The sequence below is a fragment of the Bubalus bubalis genome, chromosome 10, assembly GCF_019923935.1.
Source record: "Bubalus bubalis isolate 160015118507 breed Murrah chromosome 10, NDDB_SH_1, whole genome shotgun sequence".
Lineage (NCBI taxonomy): Eukaryota > Metazoa > Chordata > Mammalia > Artiodactyla > Bovidae > Bubalus > Bubalus bubalis.
The window spans coordinates 76,072,377-76,098,025 of NC_059166.1; the positions used below are offsets into that span (position 1 = coordinate 76,072,377).

General features: G+C 36.4%; 2 protein-coding genes across 2 annotated transcripts in view; both read right to left on the reverse strand.

Annotated features, from left to right (window-relative positions):
* The window catches only part of LOC123327765 (triadin), a 33,406-nt gene extending 26,668 nt beyond the window's left edge, over positions 1–6,738 (reverse strand). Inside the window, exons 1-3 of the mRNA XM_044924444.2 lie at positions 6,697–6,738; positions 6,458–6,493; positions 5,541–5,585 (exon numbers count right to left, since the gene is read on the reverse strand). Of these exons, the coding sequence (XP_044780379.2) occupies positions 5,541–5,585; positions 6,458–6,493; positions 6,697–6,721 (106 nt within the window). The 5' untranslated portion in view covers positions 6,722–6,738. The remainder of the gene's footprint in view (positions 1–5,540; positions 5,586–6,457; positions 6,494–6,696) is intronic.
* A 970-nt stretch (positions 6,739–7,708) lies between these two features.
* LOC123327764 (triadin) overlaps positions 7,709–25,649 on the reverse strand; it is a 101,112-nt gene continuing 83,171 nt past the window's right edge. The window contains exons 11-19 of the mRNA XM_044924439.2: positions 25,344–25,373; positions 21,083–21,112; positions 19,875–19,901; positions 19,106–19,153; positions 17,201–17,248; positions 15,806–15,823; positions 13,627–13,671; positions 9,468–9,488; positions 7,709–7,926 (exon numbers count right to left, since the gene is read on the reverse strand). Coding sequence (XP_044780374.1) covers positions 7,871–7,926; positions 9,468–9,488; positions 13,627–13,671; positions 15,806–15,823; positions 17,201–17,248; positions 19,106–19,153; positions 19,875–19,901; positions 21,083–21,112; positions 25,344–25,373 — 323 coding nt within the window. The 3' untranslated portion in view covers positions 7,709–7,870. The remainder of the gene's footprint in view (positions 7,927–9,467; positions 9,489–13,626; positions 13,672–15,805; positions 15,824–17,200; positions 17,249–19,105; positions 19,154–19,874; positions 19,902–21,082; positions 21,113–25,343; positions 25,374–25,649) is intronic.

Here is a 25,649-nt window from a genome sequence, read left to right on the forward strand (position 1 = left end):
AAAACCTTCTCTGAAACCTTAAAAAGCAACATGTAAAATCAACTAACTTTCATAATCATTTATTTATTAGTTTCAATGAGAGATTATAATTCTTCAAATATGTTTTTCCATTAAACTCTATGTATTTAGGATGAAGATATAAAGTGAAATGACTGTCTTAAATATAGCAGACTTTCTAACTTTCTGAAACAGAGAGAATGGGTAACATTCGTATTCCATTAATGTCTAATTTAAAGGGCTAGGTTTGAAAATATAATTTTTAAGGAATCTGCATAATGTGTTTTACTTTAAGACTTGTAGAGTTTCTGATATATCCTAATAAGTGCAAAGTTACAAAAGTTAGGCTAATGGAATTCAGAAAAATACTTTAGAAAAGCTAATGTTATAATCTTTCCTTTCTAAATAGCATTGGCTAAAGAGACAGGAATTTAGATGTAATGAACCATTACTTGAGTGAAGGAATGAATAGAATGTGCTTATATTCTCGACTAGTTCTAGGTTAGACTTACGCTTTCAGTTCAGTTCAGTCTCTCAGAAGTGTCTGACTGCAACCCCATAAACCGCAGCATGCCAGGCCTCCCTGCCCATCACCAACTCCCGGAGTTTACCCAAACTCATGTCCATTGAGTCAGTGATGCCATCCAACTATCTCATCCTCTGTTGTCCCCTTCTCCTCCAGCCCTCAATCTTTCCCGGCATCAGGGTCTTTTCCAATGAGTCAACTCTTCGCATCAGGTGGCCAAACTATTGGAGTTTCAGCCTCAGCATCAGTCCTTCCAATGAACACCCAGGACTAATCTCCTTTAGGATGGACTGGTTGGATCTCCTTGCAGTCCAATGGACTCTCAAGACTCTTCTCCAACACCACAGTTCAAAAGCATCAATTCTTTGGTGCTCAGCTTTCTTTATAGTCCAACTCTCACATCCATACATGACTACTGGAAAAACCATAGCCTTGACTAGATGGACCTTTGTTGGCAAAGTAATGTCTCTGCTTTTTAATATGCTGTCTAGTCTAGGTTGGTCATAACTTTCCATCCAAGGAGTAAGTGTCTTTTAATTTCATGGCTGGGATCATCATCTGCAGTGATTTTGGAGCCCCCAAAAATAAAGTCTGACACTGTTTCCACTGTTTCCCCTTCTATTTGCCATGAAGTAATTGGACAGGATGCCATGATCTTCATTTTCTGAATGTTGAGCTTTAAGCCAACTTTTTCACTCTCCTCTTTCACTTTCATCAAGAGGTTCTTTAGTTCTTCTTCACTTTCTGCCATAAGGGTGGTGTCATTTGCATATCTGAGGTTATTGATATTTCTCCCGGCAATCTTGGTTCCAGCTTGTGCTTCATCCAGCCCAGAGTTTCTCATGATGTACTCTACATATAAGTTAAATAAGCAGGGTGACAATATACAGCCTTGACAATATACAGTACTCCTTTTCCTATTTGGAACCAGTCTGTTGTTCCATGTCCAGTTCTAACTGTTGCTTCCTGACCTGCATACAGGTTTCTCAAGAGGCAGATCAGGTGGTCTGGTATTCCCATCTCTTTCAGAATTTTCCACAGTTTATTGTGATCCACACGGTCAAAGGCTTTGGCATAGTCAATAAAGCAGAAGTAGATGTTTTTCTGAAACTCTCTTGCTTTTTTGATGATCCAGCAGATGTTGGCTATTTGATCTCTGGTTCCTCTGCCTCTTCTAAAACCAGCTTGAACATCTGGAAGTTCACGGTTCATGTATTGCTGAAGCCTGGCTTGGAGAATTTTAAGCATTACTTTACTAGTGTGTGAGATGAGTGCAATAGTGTGGTAGTTTGAGCATTCTTTGGCATTGCCTTTCTTTGGGATTGGAATGAAAACTGACCTTTTCCAGTCCTGTGGCCACTGCTGAGATTTCCAAATTTGTTGGCATATTGAGTGCAGCCCTTTCACAGCATCATCTTTCAGGATTTGAAATATCTCAACTGGAATTCCATCACCTCCACTAGTTTTGTTCATAGTGATGCCTCCTAAGTTTGGCCCACTTGACTTTGTGTTCCAGGACATCTGGCTATAGGTGAGTGATCACACCACTGTGATTATCTGGGTCATGAAGATCTTTTTTGTACAGTTCTTCTGTGTATTCTTGCCATTTATTCTTAATATCTTCTTCTTTGGTTAGGTCCCTACCATTTCTGTCCTTTATTGAGCCCATCTTTGCATGAAATGTTCCCTTGGTATCTCTAATTTTCCTGCAAAGATCTCTAGTCTTTCCCATTCTATTGTTTTCCTCTATTTCTTTGCATTGATCACTGAGCAAGGCTTTCTTATCTTTCCTTGCTATTCTTTGGAACTCTGCATTCAAATGGGTATATCTTTATCACGTTAATCCAAGTCTATGCCCTGACCAGTAATGCTGAAAAAGCTGAAGTTGAACAGTTCTATGAAGACCTACAAGACCTTTTAGAACTAACACCCAAAGAAGATGTCCTTTGCATTACAGGGGACTGGAATGCAAAAGTAGAAGTCAAAAAACACCTGGAGTAACAGGCAAATTTGGCCTTGGAGTACAGAATGAAGCAGGGAAAGGCTAATAGAGTTTTGCCAAGAGAATGCACTGGTCATAACAATAACCCTTTTCCAACAACACAAGAGAAGACTCTACACATGGACATCACCAGATGGTCAATGCTGAAAGCAGATTGATTATATTCTTTGCAGCCAAAGATGGAGAAGCTCTATACAGTCACCAAAAACAAGATTGGGAGCTGATTGTGGCTCAGATCATGAACTCCTTATTGCCAAATTCGACTTAAATTGAAGCAAGTGGGGAAAACCACTAGACCATTCAGGTATGACCTAAATCAAGTCCCTTATGCTTTCACATGTAATTATTTTTTCCTGCCATGTATTCATAATATGAAGATCTTAGAAATGGACTCACAGAATAGAGTAAGAAAGGAGCTTCTATCCAGTGTCCAAATCCCTAGAATCCTTTGGACAGCCACCCTCTAGTCCGAACCAATAGACCATTTCCTAGGGGACAAAGTGGGGTGCCTTTTGTCTTTGAAAGTGAAACTGTAGCTGGACAGGCTCCTCTATCCATGGGGGTTCTCCAGGCAAGAGTACAGGAGTGGGTTGCCATGCCCTCCTCCAGCGGACCTTCTCAACCCAGGGATTAAACCCAGGTTTCCCACATTGCAGGCAGATTCTTTACTGTCTGAGCCACCAGGGAAGCACATTTTATCTTTGGGCTGCTCTAACTGGTGGAAAGCTTTCCCTTATATTTGCCTACCATAGTGTGGTTCAGTTCAGTTCAGTCGCTCAGTCGTGTCCAACTCTTTGCGACCCCATGAATCACAGCACGCCAGGCCTCCCTGTCCATCACCAACTCCCAGAGTTCACTCAGACTCACGTCCATCGAGTTGGTGATGCCACCCAGTCATCTAATCCTCTGTCGTCTCCTTCTCCTCCTGCCCCCAATCCCTCCCAGCATCAGAGTCTTTTCCAATGAGTCAACTCTTCGCATGAGGTGGCCAAAGTACTGGAGTTTCAGCCTTAGCATCAGTCCTTCCAATGAACACCCAGGACTGATCTCCTTTAGAATGGACTGGTTGGATCTCCTTGCAGGCCAAGGGACTCTCAAGAGTCTTCTCCAACACCACAGTTCAAAAGCATCAATTCTTCAGTGCTCAGCTTTCTTCACAGTCCAACTCTCACATCCATACATGACCACTGGAAAAACCACAGCCTTGACTAGACGGACCTTTGTTAGCAGAGTAATGTCTCTGCTTTTCAATATGCTACCTAGGTTGGTCATAACTTTTCTTCATATTAAAATGTGATTGAATGGGCTTAAGTCTTTGACACCACACCCATTTGGAGCCAACTCCTGTCCCTATCAGGTAAACACTCCTAGAGGTTAGACTTCCTTCACCTAACATTAACTCAACTTTAAACTGTGAACAATCACTGGGTCTATACTAAGATGGAAATTGAAATAATAATAGGAAAGGCTATAGCTGTGAGTTTTCAAAGTAATACATTACTTTTCATTCTTCTGCCTGCTGCTGCTGCTGTATGTTGCTTCAGTTGTGTCCGACTCTATGCTACCCCATAGACGGCAGCCCACCAGGCTCCCTCATCCCTGGAATTCTCCAGGCAAGAACACTGGAGTGGGTTGCCATTTCCTTTTCCAATGCATGAAAGTGAAAAGTGAAAGTGAAGTCACTCAGTCGTGTCCGACTCTTAGCGACCTCATGGACTGCAGCCTACCAGGCTCCTCTGTCCATGGGATTTTCCAGGCAAGTGTACTGGAGTGGGGTGCCATTGCCTTCTCCTATTCTTCTGGCTAAGTATCTTAAAAGATATAACATTTCTGGAGAAATTTCCAATATAAAAATCGTGTTCTTGTATCATTTTACAAATCTGATTTGCTCTCTTACTCTAAATTTTACACCTTAATATTACTAAAAATTGTGTCTAAATATGTTCCACCATTTCAGGTATACACATTACAGTAAGCAGCAACACGGACCAGTGATAAACTAGGTTCCTCCCTCTTCACACTCCCAGTATAAACACAGACTAGAGATCTATATTTACTCTGAATGAAAATTCTTGTTTAATTATGGCATGTTTACTTAGCATTTTAAAATATAAAGCATTTATGTTTTGTTACATTTTGAATTAATTAGATTCATCTAAAATTTTATGACCCAGACTAAGTAATTCAGTTATACTCTTACAGTTTTATGATGATGTCACCAAAATAGGTCATTCTCATTTTGGGTGAAGAACACCTGCCTGTTATGTGCATGCTAGCTTCTGCCCTCTGCTATCTACTTTGTATCTATGTTGAATTAATTTCAAAGATCGACTTATAAATAATAAAACTATATTCATGATATTAGTTACATTTGATGTAGTTGCAGATAAACAGACTATTGGCTCCTTCTCATTTTACTACTCTATCATCCTTGAATGTAGTCATGCTGGGAAAGTCTTCTTGCAATAATAAATTTTTCCTTCTGATAGGTACTGGGATATCTAATGAATGTTTATGTTGTTGCTGCTGCTGCTAAGTCGCTTCAGTCGTGTCCGACTCTATGCGACCCCATAGACGGCAGCCCACTAGGCTCCCCTGTCCCTGGGATTCTCCAGGCAAGAATACTGGAGTGGGTTGCCATTTCCTTCTCCAATGCATGAAAGTGAAAAGTGAAAGTGAAGTCTCTCAGTCGTGTCCGACTCTTAGCGACCCCATGGACTGCAGCCCACCAGGCTCCGTGCATGGGATTTTCCAGGCAAGAGTACTGGAGTGGGGTACCATTGCTGTCTCCTGTTTATGTTGTTAATAGTTTCTATTTCTTCACATTTCCTGGTTTTCCACTGAAATGTAAGCATTCTGTTCTATTTCCTACCTGTCCACTTCCCCTGCTGTTAGAATTGTATAAACAGCTAGACTTTCTTGCTTTAGAAATTTAGTGTTAATATTAAGCACCAACATAATTCAGGCATCTCCACATCAACACAGCATTTGAGGATTTACCAAGGTCAAGATTACCTTTTGTCACATTGTGTAATTGAAGACTTTCTTTTCTTGTTGGCACTGTATAAAAAAGAAAATGTAAATTAAAATATGAACTTTTAGAGCAAATATTCATAAAAAATTTGGCTCACTTCAACTCTAAGCTTTAGCAACATGAGAATAATTTAAATGTTGTAAATATTTTCTCAAGGTGTTTAAAAAGTTTTCTCTTCTGCTAACACCTAAGAAAAATAAATGTTAGCTGAAGAGATTGTTGTATCTGCATAAACATAGATATGACCTGAACTCAGTGATTACAGGGTATTTAAATGAATCTGAGTCCACGGACAATGGGTAATGCTGACTAATTGAATTTAGATATAAACCAGAAAAGCATCTTCTTTTGTTATTAATAATCTTTTTGGTATGTCTAAGAATGCTTTGATCCTGACTTGACAGAATATTTCTCTGATGATTAAGGCCTTTATAAGGTTTTTAGATGACTAAACATGGAAATCAGTGATTATTGTATTATTTATGTAGTTTCCTAAATAAATAAAACTAAAGTTAAGATAAAAAAGCAGCATTGCAGTGCAGCTTCTAACCAGTTTCTCACCAATGACCCAACACGTGACTGCACACTGCAGGCGTGGCCTGCATCCATTGCTCTTTGACACTGTCCTTATCACAGGCCATGATTATTTACCACTTTTCTTCTTTTAATCAGGCAGCAATCACCGAGTACATAAAGAAAAGTTTTCTTTAAAATTGAAATAAATAAATTTTGACTCAAAATACTTTGACTTCAGTAACTTTTAAACTTTTAAAAATTACCTTTTTCTTCTTTAAGATGTCTTATTTCTGCTTTTTCTATAGAGATAAAATGACAGAGTCATATACATATTTATTCAAAATATTTTGACTTCAGGAACTTTTAAGCTTTTAAAAATTACCTTTTTCTTCTTTAAGATGTCTCATTTCTGCTTTTTCTATAGAGATAAAATGACAGAGTCATATACATATTTATTCAAAATATTTTGACTTCAGGAACTTTTAAGCTTTTAAAAATTACCTTTTTCTCCTTTAGGATGTCTCATTTCTGCTTTTTCTATAGAGATAAAAATGACAGAGTCATATACATATTTATTCAAAATATTTTGACTTCAGGAACTTTTAAGCTTTTAAAAATTACCTTTTTCTTCTTTAAGATGTCTCATTTCTGCTTTTTCTATAGAGATAAAATGGTAGAGTCATATACATATTTATTCATAGGTCTTTCTAAGTTTGAAATTACATATTTTGCTGTCAATATTTACAATTCAGGAGTTATACGAAAAGAACTCTATGGTGTTAATATAGCAATAACAGATGGAGTTTGCTTTAAGATCTCAGTTCCTGTTCCCTTTAGATATCTAATAATAATGTAATACTACACTCCTCGCATGAATAACACCCTAAATAGCTTCGATTCTGATAAATACTTTAAAACCAATGTCCATATTTTCATGAATTGCTTTTTTAAGTGATATAATTTGTATAATTACATCTTTTTGATTCCTATGCTTTTATCACTAATTTGATATACATGCCTTAAAATGTATTTACCTTTACTTTCCTTTTCAGATTTTTCAATTTTCTTTTTTGCTAGGGGGGAAAAATAACAATAAACCATTGGCTTAAAAACATAATTTTCTTACTCAGTTTTGGAGTAAATATTTGCAGATGCAACTTAATCCTGTAAGTGAAAGAGGGTCAAGGTTCTACTTTTAAAGATGTGAAGATAAAGTCTCCCTCCCTTGTGTAAGAACATGTATATTTCTGTTATCCTTGGTTATTTGGTTTTATAAATCACAACCTCCTCCTTTTGTTTTCTGGTTTTATTTTTGTACATGTTTTCAAGTAGAGCTAGCATAAGCCATGCATTTATTAAAAAGTTTAAACTAGTAACAGAAAAAAAAATTCAAATTTTCTACTGTTACCTTTAGGAAATGAAAATTTGATTAGTGCTATGAATACTCAATAAGTTAACTGTTGAGTAAAAACAATGTAAGAGTCACAATATATCTCTGAGGAAAATGTGGACACATGCTTTTTAAACCAGAGTTTTGACTGACTGATGCTTTTCTTTAACTATATTTATCAGACAAGAGTAAGAAGGACACCAATATTTAATGAGTGACAACCAAGCATGTAGTGGGAATGTTATATACGTTATTTCATTTCATACTTATCACAAGCCTTTTGGAAAGTCATTATGTCTATTCTATACATGAGTAAACTCGGAATCTGAGCTGTTAATGGATTTTCCCAAACGTTACGCAGCTATATAGAGATTCAAATTTAAATACTATTCCTATAGATCTATGTTACCTCCTCTGGGAAAGCAAATATTTACCTGATTCTGTTACTTTTGGTGTTTCCTCTTTAGAAAAAAATAATAGAAAGAAGGAAGAAAAATAAAAGGAAATAATAATTTTGTTTTTCCAGTAGCAGACAACTGAACTTCATCGTTATGTTATTTCGTATTAATTCCAAAGTAGTGACAATAGACACATACTCAAAATGGCAAAGAGATATGTTGGTAGCTAATATTTCTGAAAACATAACTGGTATCTATTCTGGAAATAGAATCACTATATAAATTAATATTAAATAGTCTATTCATACATGGTAGAATGAATCAGTTTGAAGACATTTGGGTAGTTTTCTCAATTACAAATTATAAATCTCCATTACATAAACTTTTAACATGATTTGAACATGTGCCTGCACACATTCATTCATTAACTTTTTATAAAGCAACTTCATGTATAAAAAGGACTTAGTGCAATGAGTGGGGTTGAGAGACGAGATTTTAAAATATCACAAAAATAATTTCAACTCATAATGACTACAGTCAGAGTAGTGAGACAAAATATAAAAATGTTATATAAGAACAAATATATGTAATGAATAATGTTTTATAAACAAAACTGCATTTGCAAATAATTATGGTGCTATTTCTTATCAGGAATCTAGTTTTGACTTTCAGCCCTTAATTTTTGTAATAACGTTCATATTAGTAGCATTTACACAGACTAAATATACTAGATATTTTTGCCAACCCAAAGGCAACATTTAATGTTTAACACTGGCATTGAATCCATTCAGAAGAAAATCATAGATGTATTCACAAGAAATCTATCATAACACTTTTAAGGAACCAGATTAGTCCTTAGCATTGAAAATCTTTAGACACAACTTCTAGTTACACTCGACTGAAATGTGCATATTTACCCATAGGGTAATGTCAAGGTCATAATTTAATAGTACTAAATATACAATTTCATTTTTATAAAATTTCATACATTTTCATTTTTTCATACATTTAAAAAATTATTCCTTTTTACTATTGTTTGAAATGTTACAATAAAACAGTGATTCTGAAACACTAAAACAACTCATCTTTAGCTTTTGAAGAAATATGAAAATAAAAAGCTAATATATTAAGATTAAATAATTGAAGATGTGTATTGTGTGTTCTAAGCTTGTTTTAACCCAGCAATGACTATAAGAGGAACCTCCACACTGTATTTATTCAATATATCCTAACAACTGAAGTACATAAAAGTGAGATGGAACCATGTTTTGTTTTTTTTTTTGTTTTGTTTTTTGTTTTTTGTGGACAGTATTAGTTAAGGTAATTGAATTAATTACACAGATAATGACAACAGAAGTCATTTTAGGCATTCCCTCACATAATCTGCTATAGTGCAATTGACACTCAAATATATGTTCAAATATTAATGAATAAAATACACACTATTCTTTGTCAATAGGAATCATTTATGTAGGCAATGTCATAATAGCTACTGCAGTAATAAACATACCACAATAAATTTTACTGCATGTACAATTTAAAGAAATTATAAAATTTAAACACTTAAATAGAAAATTCTTAAAATTTTAGTATGGTACACTTACTTGGAGTTGGTTTTGGTTTGTCTAAAAAGTGAAAAAAAAAAAGAAAAAGAAAGAAAAGAAAAGGTCATTTTGTGGCTATAGGTAAAATATCAGACTTTTACATTTCATAATTCTGTTTGAGTTAAAATAAGAAAAGGCTAAACTTATATTAAAATGAGCAATAGGCAATACAATTTGAGCAATTTTAAAATCATGTTCTAATGAATTCCATATTCCAATAAAACTTCAAAGAATAGGATTTTCTTGGTCTCTTAATCCTTGTAAAGCCTCATATTTCATCTGATGCAAAATTAATGCTTAAGATAATCTGAACTCCTTACTGTTCCTGAATGGCATAAAAGACACATTCTGCTATTGTCCTTTCAGAACATATTAATACTAATTAATATTAACTATTTAAACTTTTCCAATCCAGTCTTTTGAATGAAGAAGCTGACTTTATAAAATCTCAAGAAAAATTAGTGAATTGTTCGTGAAAAACACAAAACTATGCCATCCAAATACGTGATTTGTTTCTCAAGTATGCTTTGTCCTCTAAAATTAACTAAAAGCATTAATTATGCAGACTTACATGTAAATATCTATTTATTAATAAAGAACTAACTATTTCTTGATGATTGTGAAGAATTTGAATCATCCAAAATTAAATTAATTCATTAACAGAGGAAATATAAGTTAATACAATTTTTAGAGAACATTAGAGAAACCTATAAAAATTACACTAACTATATCATTTCACTAAAATATTTAAGGAATTTTTACCATAAACATAAATTTACAAAACTAGACAAATAATTATATTTATAATTTTATATCATTAAAGAAAGCTTGTCAGATAACTTAAATATAGGTCAATCAGAGACTAGTTAAGTAAACTATGTATAACAATACAATAGAATACTAAATGAAGAAATGCTTTGTGTACTGATATAAAAAAATCTTCAAACACACTATTAAACAGAAAAACCTAGGGAAAGAGCTATTTATAGTATATCATGACGTGTAAAAAAGGTGAGTGTATATATGTGTGTGTGTGTGTGTGTATATATATATATATATATATATATATATATATATATAATTTGTAAACTATCCCTTCTCCTAGACAGCATATTGAAAAGCATAGACATTACTTTGCCAACAAAGGTCCATCTAGTCAAGGCTATGGTTTTTCCTCTGGTCATGTATGGATGTGAGAGTTGGACTGTGAAGAAAGCTGAGCACCAAAGAATTGATGCTTTTGAACTGTGGTGTTGGAGAAGACTCTTGTGAGTCCCTTGGACTGCAAGGAGATCCAACCAGTCCATTCTGAAGGAGATCAGCCCTGGGATTTCTTTGGATGGAATGATGCTAAAGCTGAAACTCCAATACTTTGGCTGCCTCATGCAAAGAGTTGACTCATTGGAAAAGACTCTGATGTTGGGAGGGATTGGGGGCAGGAGGAGAAGGGGACGACAGAGGATGAGATGGCTGCATGGTGTCACCGACTCGATGGATGTGAGTCTGAGTGAACTTGGGGAGTTGGTGATGGACAGGGGGGCCTGGCATGCTGCGATTCATGGGGTCGCAAAGAGTCGGACACGACTGAGTGGCTGAACTGAACTGAACTGATCCCTTCTCCAGAGGATCCTCCAGACCCAGAAATCGAACCTGAGTCTCCTGCATTGCAAGAAGATTCTTTACACAGTTGAGCTACCAGGGAAGCAAATGTATGCAGGTATGTGTGTATATGTGGGCTTCCCTGGTTGCTCAGCTGGTAAAAAATCCACCTGCAATGTGGGAGGCCTGGGTTGGACCTCTGGGTTGGGAAGATCCCCTGGAGAAGGGCATGGCAAACCACTCCAGCATTCTTCCCTAGAGAATCCCCATGGACAGAGGAGCCTGGTGGGATGCAGTCCATGGGGTTGCAGAGAGTTGGGCATGACTGAGTGACTAAGCACATGTTTATACATATATGTCTTTTACATATATTACTAGATGGATACATGAAAAAATAACAATGATTACCTATCAGACATTATTGGATACTTGGGAAATGGGAGCTGGTAAAACAGGAATTCCAATCCCAAAGAAAGGCAATGCCAAAGAATGCTCAAACTACCGCACAATTGCACTCATCTCACATGCTAGTAAAGTAATGCTCAAAATTCTCCAAGCCAGGCTTCAGCAATATGTGAACGGTGAACTTCCTGATGTGCAAGCTGGTTTTAGAAAAGGCAGAGGAACCAGAGATCAAATTGCCAACATCCGCTGGATCATGGAAAAAGCAAGAGAGTTCCAGAAAAGCATCTATTTCTGCTTTATTGACTATGCCAAAGCCTTTGACTGTGTGGATCACAATAAACTGTGGAAAATTCTGAAAGAGATGGGAATACCAGACCACCTGACCTGCCTCTTGAGAAATTTGTATGCAGGTCAGGAAGCAACAGTTAGAACTGGACATGGCACAACAGACTGGTTCCAAATAGGAAAAGGAGTTCGTCAAGGCTGTATATTGTCACCCTGTTTATTTAACTTATATGCAGAGTACATCATGAGAAATGCTGGACTGGAAGAAACACAAATTGGAATCAAGATTGCCGGGAGAAATATCAATAACCTCAGATATGCAGATGACATCACCCTTATGGCAGAAAGTGAAGAGGAACTAAAAAGCCTCTTGATGAAAGTGAAAGTGGAGAGTGAAAAAGTTGGCTTAAAGCTCAACATTCAGAAAACTAGGATCATGGCATCTGGTCCCATCACTTCATGGGAAATAGATGGGGAAACAGTGGAAACAGTGTCAGACTTTATTTTTCTGGGCTCCAAAATCACTACAGATGGTGACTGCAGCCATGAAATTAAAAGACACTTAACTCCTTGGAAGGAAAGTTATGACCAACCTAGATAGCATACTAAAAAGCAGAGACATTACTTTGCCAACAAAGGTCCATCTAGTCAAGGCTATGGTTTTTACAGTAGTCATGTATGGATGTGAGAGTTGGACTGTGAAGAAAGCTGAGCACAGAAGAATTGATGCTTTTGAACTGTGGTGTTGGAGAAGACTCTTGAGAGTCCCTTGGACTGCAAGGAAATCCAACCAGTCCATTCTAAAGGAGATCAGCCCTGGGATTTCTTTGGAAGGAATGATGCTAAAGCTGAAACTCCAATACTTTGGCCACCTCATGGGAAGAGTTGACTCATTGGAAAAGACTCTGATGCTGGGAGGGATTGGGGGCAAGAGGAGAAGGGGACGACAGAGGATGAGATGGCTGGATGGCATCACTGACTCGATGGACGTGAGTCTGAGTGAACTCCGGGAGTTGGTGATGGACAGGGAGGCCTGGCATGCTGCGATTCATGGGGTCGCAAAGAGTCGGACATGACTGAGTGACTGATCTGAATCTGATCTGAAAACAGGAAGAGAAGGGGAGGAGGGAAGCTTATTTTTGCAGTGAACCTCCTGTATGCCTTATTGCTGAACCATGCCATGTATTATATATTTTAAAAATTGAATTACAATTTTTAAAATATTAAGCTATTATAGAATTGGATGATTTCTATTGTAAGAAATTATACCAAGTTGAAATCTGTAATTAATTTTCAGTGAAATGTAATATGTATAATTAGCTCAGTTGTGTCTGACTCTTTGTGACCCCATGGACTGTAGCCCACCAGGCTCCTCTGTCCATGGGATTCTCCAGGCAAGAATATTGTAGTAGGTTGCCATTTCCTACTCCAGGGGATCTTTCTGATCAAGGGATTGAACCCATGTCTCTTGTATCTCTTGCATTGGCAGGCAGATTCTTTACCACTGCACCATCTGGGGAGCCCCAAGTCAACATTAACAGTATTATAAATGATATCAATACTGGCATCAGTAAGACACTGAATATTTTGGAAGGATCTTGTGAACCATGAAAGCAAATACTATTACGTTAACACAGCTGTATTATAATAGAATGCTTAGCATTTCATATACGTTGGTTATAATATTTAGCAAACTGCTTATCAACACTACCATAGCTCTTACGTCAGATAAACTAGATTCTATTACAAATCACAAGACAAAACATTACCAGGAAAGAAAATAAAAAGTGCTTATATGCTTTGCTTTAATTTTCAAAGGTAATAAAAACAGTGAATTGGGATAGAATGCAAATCAAAAAGGCAAAATCACCTGTTTTGATAGATGGAGATTCTTTTCCTTGATGTTCAGCTTTTTCTAGAGAGAGAAATAAGAATTAAGTCACAATCTGTAGATAGTTTGTGTAGCAAGCATTTCTTATCTATATATTTGGAGGTAATCCTTAGTTTGTATGGGAAGCATGCTCCCAAAGTCATTTGCATGTCACTTGGAACACAGAAAGCATATTGCCATGGAAACATGTTATAAACAAGATCAGGTTCATTCTCAGGGCATCCTGTAAGATACTTTGAAGTTGCTAGCCCTCTTGGTATAAGAAGAGGATAGAATATGACAAAAAGGAGAATAATTGTATAAGGATTTTTCTTTCTTTGCTGAAGCTTGAGTCATTCTTTGGAGATATTTTAAAGCAGATGATATTTGTCTTGGCATTTTATAAGCTTCCTTTTTACCTCTCTGACTTCCTCTAGGTCCCTTCTTGGCAGGACAGAAGCAATCTGGTGCTGGTCATTCATTTCTTATTGAAAATTTAACCTGCTGCTGCTGCTGCTAAGTCACTTCAGTCGTGTGACTCTGTGCGACCCCATAGACGGAAGCCCACCAGGCTCCTCCGTCCCTGGAATTCTACAGGCAAGAACACTGGAGTGGGTTGCCATTTCCTTCTCCAATTTAACCTAGACTTGCTTTATTCCAGAAAGTATCACGCTTTGTGTTTTCATTTTCCTGGACTACCCTCTCATTTTAGGTTCAGTTAGAACTCTCACAGATGAATCTCAACTAAATCTAAGACATGACAACTGGAATCACAACATGTACTTAATATTCTTCTCAGACCTTTGAAAAATATTTGAATTAAAGTAAATTTTAGGAGATATCTTTCTTTCATCAGAAGAAGAATTTCAAATAAAGCTGTTTAGAGTAGGATATTTTGAATGGAGTTAGGATTATGTGGAAATAGAACACATCACTCCCAAGTGCTAGTTCTTACTAATCACCCCCAGGTTTATTACCCCTGAGCTGTTCTGCTTTACCTGTCCTTTCCTTCTCTCAGCCTGAATTTGGAGATTCTCCACAAGCAATATTATTTTCTCCCCATCATCTTGCACCAACAGTGAAGTAGGTGGGGAACTGTGGGATCTATGTTTCATAAGATTTAACTGGATATTTGTAAAGTAAGGATTGATAGCATTCAAGAATGAACTTCCATGATCTTAAAATTGTATAAATTTAATGTTACATAAGCATGCACAATAAAACAAGCCAATAATCAAGTTACTAAAACTGTGATAATAATAGAACTTCAAAAGTACTCCAAAAATTAAAGTAAAAATAATACAAACTGTATATATTTTATATTGCATTCAAAATACATGCAGTAAGTTCTAGGAGGTAAATACATTCTATTTAGGCTCCATATATTTCACTTTATCTCCTGAATCACTAATATGACCTGTTAACTGTCCTCACCAAATCTATCTTTGGATCTTGTCAATTCATTTTCATACTTGATCCAGAGAACATTTGACAAATATTCACTCATACCTTCATCTAAGCCTCTGTTTCACAAATATATATCATTCAAGAGCCAATATCACAATTCTGATACAACTTTGGATAAATTTACTACTGTAACAGTGGGCAAATGCTCACGCTTTTCTGAGACCACTGGTCACTTTTTTAACTCTCTACACCAATGGACGATCTTTAAAATCTATGCTCATAAGAAAATTCCATGGTTTTAATAAGCAAGTGGCAAAATTTAATAATTCATAAAATTATTAAAAACAATAATACCAAAGATTACCTAACATAATCAATGCTGCCTAAAGCAAACAAATTAAAAATAGTATGTGCTTCATAATACCAAAAAGTATATATTATTTAATTTTATTTTGTTATTCATTAAGTATGTTTAAAAGATTGCCTATTTATTCTAGCTTCTTAGCATTATTTATAGCTTGTATAGTCTCACTCTTTTAGTATTAGTAATACAATTTCCATAGATTTTTTTTCCATACAATTATAGTGAATTATTAATTAGTAGTGAAAGACAAATATGTTAAATCAAAGCCATAGCAATAACAGTAATTTATCACCTACAGAAGTACTTTAGCATTAGGCAAAACTAAAAATAATAATTGGGAAAAATAAGCATATTGTAAAAGCTGAAATTGCCAAGTAATAGTTTTCAGATTTTATTTTCATCTCTTACTTGTTGGTTTGGGTTTGACTGTGGAGAATGAAAGAAAACAAGTGACATATGATGAATACAAACTATGGAAAAAATAACTCTTTGGCATCTGTATTTGTTACTTCTTCATTTTAAGTTCTCCTTAAGATTAATTCATTCTCTCTGAACACTGTTATTTCAGTGTCAGCAAAGATGTTAATCACACTGCTTATTGAAAATTAAGATGCACAAACTTTTGTGTAAAGTTTGAACCAATCTATATATTTGAGACACAAATACACTGGGCTAGTTTCTTCATAATCTCCAAATACCCATATAACGAAATGAGATACTCAAGGGGTCATATTAACACACTGAGTGAGTGAGTGAGTGAGTGAAGTCTCTCAGTTGTGTCTGACTCTTGGCGACCCCATGGACTGTAGCATACCAGGCTCTTCTGTCCATGGGATTTTCCAGGCAAGGGTACTGGAGTGGGTTGCCATTTCCTTCTCCAATTAACACATCAGGGTGAAAATTAAATGAATGTTAACCAAAATTATAAGCTTAGGCAATGGTTGGGATACAGTACAATGGTCATATGAGGTAATGTGAAAATAGCCTTATAAGATTTCTTTCTAAAGAAATAATAGTTCACAATTTCTATAAATAATTAGTTCTCTCCTGAATTCTATTATATTTTTCTCTGAGAACTATACTTAAACCCTGATTATCATGATTATCTGTTAAAAGAAGGAAAGTACTTCATAGTCCTTTTCCTTTGGAAAGATTTTTAGTAAGAAATAGGACTCTATTCATGGCCAAGGTAGTAGGATTTTCATTTTGGGATCAAATGGAGGCGATTCAGTCTTTCAAGATGTCAGCTGAGATGAAAACTTACTTTTGTTCATCCTTTTAGGACAGAACTCCAGAAATGAAAGACTGTGTACATTTCTTTTTTTTTTCTCTCACATTAAATGATGAGTTGATATTATATATTCTGTTGATCATTTTTCAAGGCAGATTTTAAAACATTATATAATTACATATAGTCTCTATGAAGTTCTCATGAATGAAAATTATTCCATCTCATACATGAACAGCAGACAGTTCTAGATTTTTGTGATTTTAAAATTGGAGAAAATGTGGTTTGAAAGTGAGATTAAACACCTAATAGAACAAGATAATCAATGCATGCATAGCTTTCCTTGCAAATTATATGTAAGCTTAGGTCAATCACACTTAAAAAAAATAAAGTATGTCACTCTAGTTTTTCACTGTTAATTTTTATTGAATATATCTTTCAGTTATTTGCAAGAATCTAGAATCTTAGAACTTAATGATACAAAGTGCTCACACTCCAGTGAAGATGTGTGTGTGTGCACACCGACATAACACAAAACTGATACATAGAAGAAAAATTTAAAGCAGTTTATTTACCTGTTTTTCCTACTGTGGTAGCTTTTACATGCTTGACAACTTTTTCATCTATGAAAGGAAAAAAGTTCACACAAGTGGACATTTTAAATGCATCAGTTCAAAACAGTGGCACATTTCAACCTTGATATTTTGTATTCTCTTTAAAATAACACCAATACTGAGACAACCTTAGCTGTTTTCTCAGTTAAACAAGTGATATCTTTTATTCAAATTGGATGGGAGCACAAAGAAAATCTGTCCAGCTGCAGATGTCCTTTGCAAGTTTCTTGCCACAAAACTTTTTCTAATTCAAATGGTCCCCTCATCCCTAATCAAAGTACACTGCATCCTTTGCCTTCACTGCATTTCACTGCATTTATCTATACAGGAGTACACATAAAACACATAATCCCTTTTCATTATTGAATAAGAATAGGAAGAAACAATTTTTTATCTTTCATGAGCAAGACACCTCCCTGAGAAGCCAGAACTAGCCTGAAAACCCAAGTTTTTACATCACAAAGATGGGGAAGGGCAAAGGTGGTATATTTATGGGGTGTCTTGTGTGCTGTAGATTTTTGTAAACATAGTTAAAGAGATTTGGATCAAAGTAAAGGGATTAGAATAAAGATTCTATATAAAATTAAGCTTTTCAAGTATTCAGCAGTGGGAATGAATCGGTGAAATATTCTAATTGGAAAGTTTCACTTGGAAACAGAATTTAGAGTATGAACATGATCACTGAAATAAAAGATGTGGCTAGAGGGGAATGCCTTTGTTAGATACTCAGAGATGAAACTCTCTCCTGCTCTCAGGATTTCATCTCAAAAATGGGTGTCATTTGGGACAATAAAGACAATAAAGGGTTTATTATTCATGATATTAGACGGTTCTAAAAGTTGTTTCTAAAGTTTTGCTTATGTCAGAACAGACTGCTTTTCTTACCGCCCCACAATCAGGCTCTGCTTTCCTTATTTCTATTGACTCAAATCGACTGAAAACAGATTTTCTAAAGTAAAATCTTAAAAATATAAGCAGAAGTTTCCTAAGATATGTTTGGAGAAGGTGTTTTTATCTTTTTAAAGATTCTGACCTAACCATATTCACAATGTCAGGTAGACAATTCAGCCTAGAATAAAGGACCATGTTCTACAGAACAACTGGGAATTGGTACAACCTCAAAATTAAATTCATATTTAATTGGGTTAAATTAAAATTTAAATAAAGTTTCTATTCTTAAATAAAAACTAGTGATTAAATTAGTCTTGGTAATTTTTCTATTTCTTTTTATGAGCAGAACCCATTGGCTTACCTCTACTTTCTGTAAAGTGTAAAACTAGGAATAAGAAGAAAAGAAGGGAGGCAAAATGAAGTAAAGAGGGAAGAAGGATGAGAAGCAGGAGGAAACTGCTTTCTTTTTATTTCCTTTTTTTGAGATTTTTGGAATTGAAGATGATCACGTTTGAATGGGCCATTCTGAATTACAAGTTTTCTAGGGATGTCTTGCCCCAAACAGAACAAAGCAAAACAAAACATAGAGACCATTCAACTGAATGGGCATTCAGCACTCAAGTGATTGCTGGCAAAAATGGTCTTTGTGCTAAGCTAAATTTCTGATAGGAAAAGAGCATGAGCTATCTAGTTATATCTGGCAGGCCAAGTTCTCAGCACAAAAAAGAAACCAAACCATTCATTTTGATATTTGGCAAAACTAATACAATTATGTAAAGTTTAAAAATAAAATAAAATTAAAAAAAAAAAAAGAAACCAAACCAAAACACTGTGAAGATGACTAAAATCAGAAGCTGAGTGACTTAACACATGAATCTTTCCTAATAACTTTAGATTTGACTCTAAGCTCATCATCCTGCTAAAATTAGAATACTGAGAGACAATTTGATACTACAAATACCACCTGCAAAATACCTGGTTTACCATGAGAAATAGCCTTTTCTGGTTTCACTGTGTCTTGTTCTGAAAATAATAAAAAGAAAATATTTTTGGATGTGTGTGTTAGTCACTCAGTCGTGACTAACAGTTATACTCTTTGCAACCCCATGGACTGCAGCCCACCAGTCCCCCATCCCCTATCCATGGAATTTTCCAGGCAGCAATACTGGAGTGGGTTGCCATTCCCTTCTCCAGAAGATCTTCCTGACCTAGGGATTGAACCCAGGTCTCCCATATGCAGGTGGATTCGTTTCCTGCTGAGCCATAAGGGGAATCCAAGAAGACTGGAGTGGGTATCCTATCCTTGCTCCAGGGGAACTTCCCGATTCAGGAATCCAACTGGGGTCTCCTGCATTGCAGAAGGATTCGTTATCACCTGAGCTACCAGGGAAGTCCTTTGGCTATTTAGAAGCTTTATAAATTAACATATGGTGAATTTTCTCTGTGAAATGGTCCCATGATTTGTTAAGTAGAAAATAATTGACAGATTTGAACAAACATGCCTATGGAGAACTATTCCTCATTTTTCATGTCATCCTAGTTTAGATAAAAAAACTTTAAGGTTTCGGTTGCATGAAAACAATATACCAAGATTTCTTATTTACATTTAAACACCTATAGTTTCCAAAACATAGGCCACAATAAAGCACAAATACTGAGGCATATATTGCATATATATTATTAAAATACTTAATTTTTTGTTAAAATTCTATATTAGCTTTATAGATAAAATAAAGATACATACTGTGTATTTGAGCTTTTTCAGATGAAGCTAGAACATAAACATTTATAATATAAAAAATCAATTAATTTTGCCTGCAAAATTGTGGTGTTTATAATAATAAATGAAAGTTCTAAATAGTACTAGACCTAAACAGAAGTTTTAAATGGTATTGGTCTTCTGATTTAAAAAAAAAAAAAAAAAGAAGCAAAATGCAAAATGTTTATATTGGGTAACACTCATCTGCAGCCAATAAACACAGTCAGGAAAATAAATTATAAGACAGTAGTTTGGCATTTTTAAACCTTGGTACTTTAAAAAGATATATTTTTTATAAGAGAAACTAGGCTCAAGTTTATGATGAGTTGTCAAGTAAGTTCTGGTGAGAATTAAAGGAATAATATAGTATTGTATATATACATCTAGACTTGGATTTTTGAGTTTGTTGTTATTTAAGAATCCTGCTACATAATTTTTATAATGAAGAAATAACATCCATGGAGACTGAGGGTTGTTTTTTTTTTTTTTTTTTTCTGACTTGCCTCAGGTTAGTAGCTAGTTGGTACCAGAGCTAGGACTTACACACAATAAATAGCAATGTAAACTTGGAAAGATTGCTCTGATTTAGGTCAATGTTGCCTCTTAATAAAATCATTGTTAGTCTGGGACAGTCTCTTAGTGAGATTACCCAGGGTTTTGCATAGACCAAACATGGGCACAATTCTAGCTTCAACATTGACTAACTTGAAAATCTTGTCTATTGAACTGTTTCCACAGATACTAAATATGGGTAATAACTGTCATGTTACATGCCTCTCACAGTGAAATGATGAAAACTGAATCTTACACTATTTCTTAGCTCATAGCAGATGCTTGATAAATTCTTGTTCTCTTTCCTTTCAAGTCCCAATAGTCTATGATTTTGTGACTCTGGTGTGTTATCAGAAATAAACTCACAAATTAAATATGACTAACACCAGACTTTGAAGAACTCTAAGAAATGTCTCTTGAAACCTGGAGTCTCTGCTGACATTCATTTAAAGCCACATTCCGGATATTTTGCCTATGGAATATCCCCATTCTCACCAGTGCTGTAAAAACATATGGAATAATGGAGTAGGGAAAACAGTGAGGGTGTGGAAGGCGCTGTGTAAACCCCCACTGGTGACATTTTAGTTCTAAAATAACAGCAACATTAGCTCTGTATCTATTTAAGAATAAAATATTGTTACCTGGTTTTGCTTCCTTTTTAACTTGTGACTCTGAAGGGAAAACAAAAGACAGAAATTTTAAAATCTGAAAAAAATAAACTAGAGCACAAATTCATTTTCGGACACTATTTTATTTTATTTACCATAATTTGAAAAAAGCAGAATTTTAGTAAAACTTATCTTAGTTTCCCACTGGCCTGCCTGTACTGGACTATTAAACACACAGCAGTTAAAATCATGCCACGTATTTGTCTGTCATTAAGTTGTTGCTACTGCTAATGGATTTCAACCTGAATTTTCTGTTTTCTCAAGATTATTGTAGTAGAGAATAGCCCCAATGTCAACATAAGATAGATGACTTGATGATAGGATTGGGAAGAATATTTTTTGAAATATTTTTTGAAATACCTAGTTGTGATTCAGAAATTTAGACAATGTTATGACTTGAATTATATGCTGTTGTTGTTTAGTCTCTCAGTTGTGTCTGACTCTGCAGCCTCGTGGACTGCTGCATGCCAGGTTTCCCTGTCTTTCACAATCTCCTGGAGTTTGCTTAAATTATGTGCTACACACACACACAAAATATGTTTAACTGCTGTCTGTTGGGTAGAAGGTGGAGTTTGTAAGTGAAGGATATCCATCTTTAGTTTAGAAAACTCTGAGGAGAGTGTGGAAAGTACAGCATGGATTCTCTTCATTGCTTATAATAAAATGAGAAAGAGAAGATAAACTGAGGAGTAAACTGTTATGCAAGAGGAACCAGTACTTGGAGATTGAGAAAATGCTCACCCTGACTAGATAGTGCACCCTGGAGACCGGACCAAGGGTGTGGCTGGACAGAATCATGGATCCAATCCTCCACCTCAGCAGAAGGCAGAAATAGAGATGTGGTGACGTAGAGAGATCTATGGGGGACCCTCTTGTCCAATGACTTGGATCTTCAGGAACTGAACACAAAATGAATCATGTTTTTGAAAATTTTATGCAAACAAAAATAATGCTGGCCTGGACAGAAGTGGACAGAAACAGGATGAAATGAAGGAATATCAACTCTAATGGCCAAGCCATGACTCAACAGCTGGGATGATGGGACTTCCTTGGGCAGAGAGGGCAGGACTGTCATCCCAGTGGGCCAAGAGGCCAGGGTCACCATCCCCTCACCCCAGGCCCAGAGAACACAGCACTGAATCAAAGAGGGACATTTTTAGGCTTTGATTCCTAATAGAATCTTCCCCGCTATGTTTTGGATTTACTTGGGACCTGTGACGCCTTTTCTTCCTTCCAATTTTTCCCCGTTGGAATGGGAATATACATTCTAACCAGTTTCACATTTTTTTTTAAACATGATATTTTTCTGGTTTCACAAGTGGAGAGGAATTTTATGAAAGAAGAATCATATCCTGAGTTTTACCCGTACTGATTTAGATAAAGAGATATAAGACTTTGATAAAGTTTTGGATGTATGGATGTAAGAGTTGGACTGTGAAGAAAGCTGAGCACCAAAAATTGATGCTTTTGAACTGTGCTGTTGGAGAAGACTCTTGAGAGTCCCTTGGACTGCAAGGAGATTCCACCAGTCCATTCTGAAGGAGATCAGTCCTGGGTGTTCTTTGGAAGGAATGATGCTAAAGCTGAAACTCCAGTACTTTGGCCACCTCATCCGAAGAGTTGACTCACTGGAAAAGACTCTGATGCTGGGAGGGATTGGAGGCAGGAAGTGAAGGGGACGACAGAGGATGAGATGGCTGGATGGCATCACTGACTCAATGGATGTGAGCTTGAGTGAACTTCGGGAGTTGGTGATGGACAGGGAGGCCTGGTGTGCTGTGATTCATGGGGTTGCAGAGAGTCGGACACGACTGAGTGACTGAACTGAACTGAACTGATGCTAAAATTATTAGGACTCTTAGGAATGTTGAAATGGGGTGAATGTATTTTGCTACATGTGAAGGACATGAATTTTGGAGGGGTCACAGGGTAGACCTTTGTAAGTTGAACTGTGTTATCCTAAAAGATGTTCTGCAGTCCTAATCCCCAGTGCCTCACAAACAAAAAGTGAAAGTGTCAACTGCTCAATCGTGTCTGACTCTCTGTGACCCAATGGACTATAGTCCATCAGGCTTCTCTGTCCATGGGGTTTCTCAAGCAAGAATACTGGAGTGGGTAGCCATTGCCTCATACCCTGCTGACATCTTGATTTCAAACATCTAACATCCAGAACTGTAAGAGAATACATTTCTGTTGTTTTTAGCCACCTAGCTTGTGGTATTTTATTACAGCAACCTCATAACAATGGCAGAGAAGACAATGGCAACCTACTCCAGAACTCTTGCATGGAAATTCCCATGGGCGGAGGAGCCTGGTGGGCTGCAGTCCATGGGGTCGCGAAGAGTCGGACACGACTGAGCGACTTCACTTTCACTTTTCACTTTCATGTGTTGGAGAAGGAAACGGCAACCCACTGTGGTGTTCTTGCCTGGAGAATCCCAGGGACGGGGGAGCCTGGTGGGTTGCCATCTACGGGGTTGCACAGAGTCGGACATGACTGAAGCAACTTAACAGCAGTAGCAGCAACATAACAATGGACTGGTTCAAAATTGGGAAAGGAGTATGTTAAGGTTATATATTGTCACCCTGCTTATATAACTTATATGCAGACAAGTCATAAGCAATACTAGGCTGGATGAATCACAAGCTGGAACCAAGATTGCTGGGAGAAATATCAATAACCTCAGATATGCAGATAATACCACACTGATGGCAGAAAGCAAAGAATAACTAAAGAGCCTCTTGATGAAGGTGAAAGAGGAGAGTGGAAAAAGCCAGCTTAAAACTCAATATTAAAAAATCTAAGATCATGGCATCCGGTCCCATCATTTCATGACAAATAGATGGGGAAACAATGGAAACAGTGACGGACTTTATTTTCTTGGGCTCCAAAATCACTGCAGATGGTGACTGCAGCCAAGAAATTAAAAGATGCTTGCTCCTTGGAAGAAAAGCTATGACAAATCTAGACAGCATATTAAAAAGCAGAGACATCATTTTGCCATCAAAGGTCTGTATGTCAAAACTAGGTTTTTTCCAGTAGTCATATACAGATGAAAGAATTGGACCATAAGGAAGGCTGAGTGCTGGAGAATTGATGCTTTTGAATTGTGGTGCTGGAGAAGACTCTTGAGAGTCCCTTGGACAGCAAGGAAATCAAACTAGTCATTCCTAAAGGAAGTAAACTGTGAAATATTCATTGGAAGGACTGATGCTGAAGCTGAAACGTCAATACTTTAGCCACCTGATGCAAAGGGCCAACTCATTGGAAAAGACCCTGATGCTGGGCAAGATTGAGGGTAGGAGGAGAAGAGAGTGACAGAGGATGAGATGGTTAGATGGCATCATCGACTCAATGGACATGAGTTTGAGCAAACACCAGGAGATAGTGAAGGACAGGGAAGCCTGGTGTGCTGCGGTCCGTGGGATTACAGAATAGGATATGACTTAGCGACTGAACAACAACATAATACTAATATGGTTGGGAGACATGAGTCAAAAGTTAACTATTTTGAAAATCATTGTTGTGTTTTCTTTTAAATAGTGCCTGCTGCCTGATATTGCCCTCAGAAATGTTCATCTGACTCAGGAGCCCCCCAAAATTAGAAGAGTAAGAGCAGCTGTTTCTCTGACAGGATGTTGTGTTCTACAGCAATGAGCGAAAAATAGTCTTTAGTCATTTGTTTCTTCGGAATGATACAAATTTATCAGTGATTTCATCTTTGTAAATAGGACTTTTTCTAGGAAAAGGTAGTATATGTTTGTTTTATTTTAAAAAGTTGTTCAAGAATAAAATTTTAGTATAATATTTGCACTCAGACAGAATATTTGCAAAAAGAATGCTATGGGGTTTTCCGGGAGGCTTAGCTGGTAGAGAATCCGCCTGCAATGCAGGAGACCCCAGTTTGATTCCTGGGTCCGGAAGTTCCCCTGGAGGAGGAATAGTCTACCTACTTCAGCATTCTTGGGCTTCTTTAATGGCTCAGATGGTAAAGAATTGAACTCAGGGAGACTTGGCTTCAGTCTCTGGGGTGGGAAGATCCCCTGGAGGAGGGCATGGCAATACATTCTAGTATCCTTGCCTGGAGAATCTCCATGGACAGAGGAGCCTGGTGGGTACAGTCCATGGGGTTGCAAAGAGTCGGACATGACTGAGTGACAAAGCACAGCCCAGCACACACTATTGTTATAAACATGGAGTGCAAGTATGAATCTACACATTAAATGTACATACCTGGCTTCTCTTGTTTTTTTACTTGTGGCTCTAAAAATGAGTAAACATTCATAATTATGATTGTATAAAAATATTTATTTCCTATGCCCATGCATATTTATATATTACTTATTATTTTCTAATCATCAATATATTTAATTTTCCTCTTATAATTGCAGCAGATTAATACACACACAAGTAAAGATTCCTCATTACCAACCACAATAAGAATTATTTTGAGAAAACATTGGAAATGTGCACTAAGGATTTTAATGAGAAATTAATGAAAAGTATTAATTTGTTCATCCAGTGAATGAAAGATGAAGG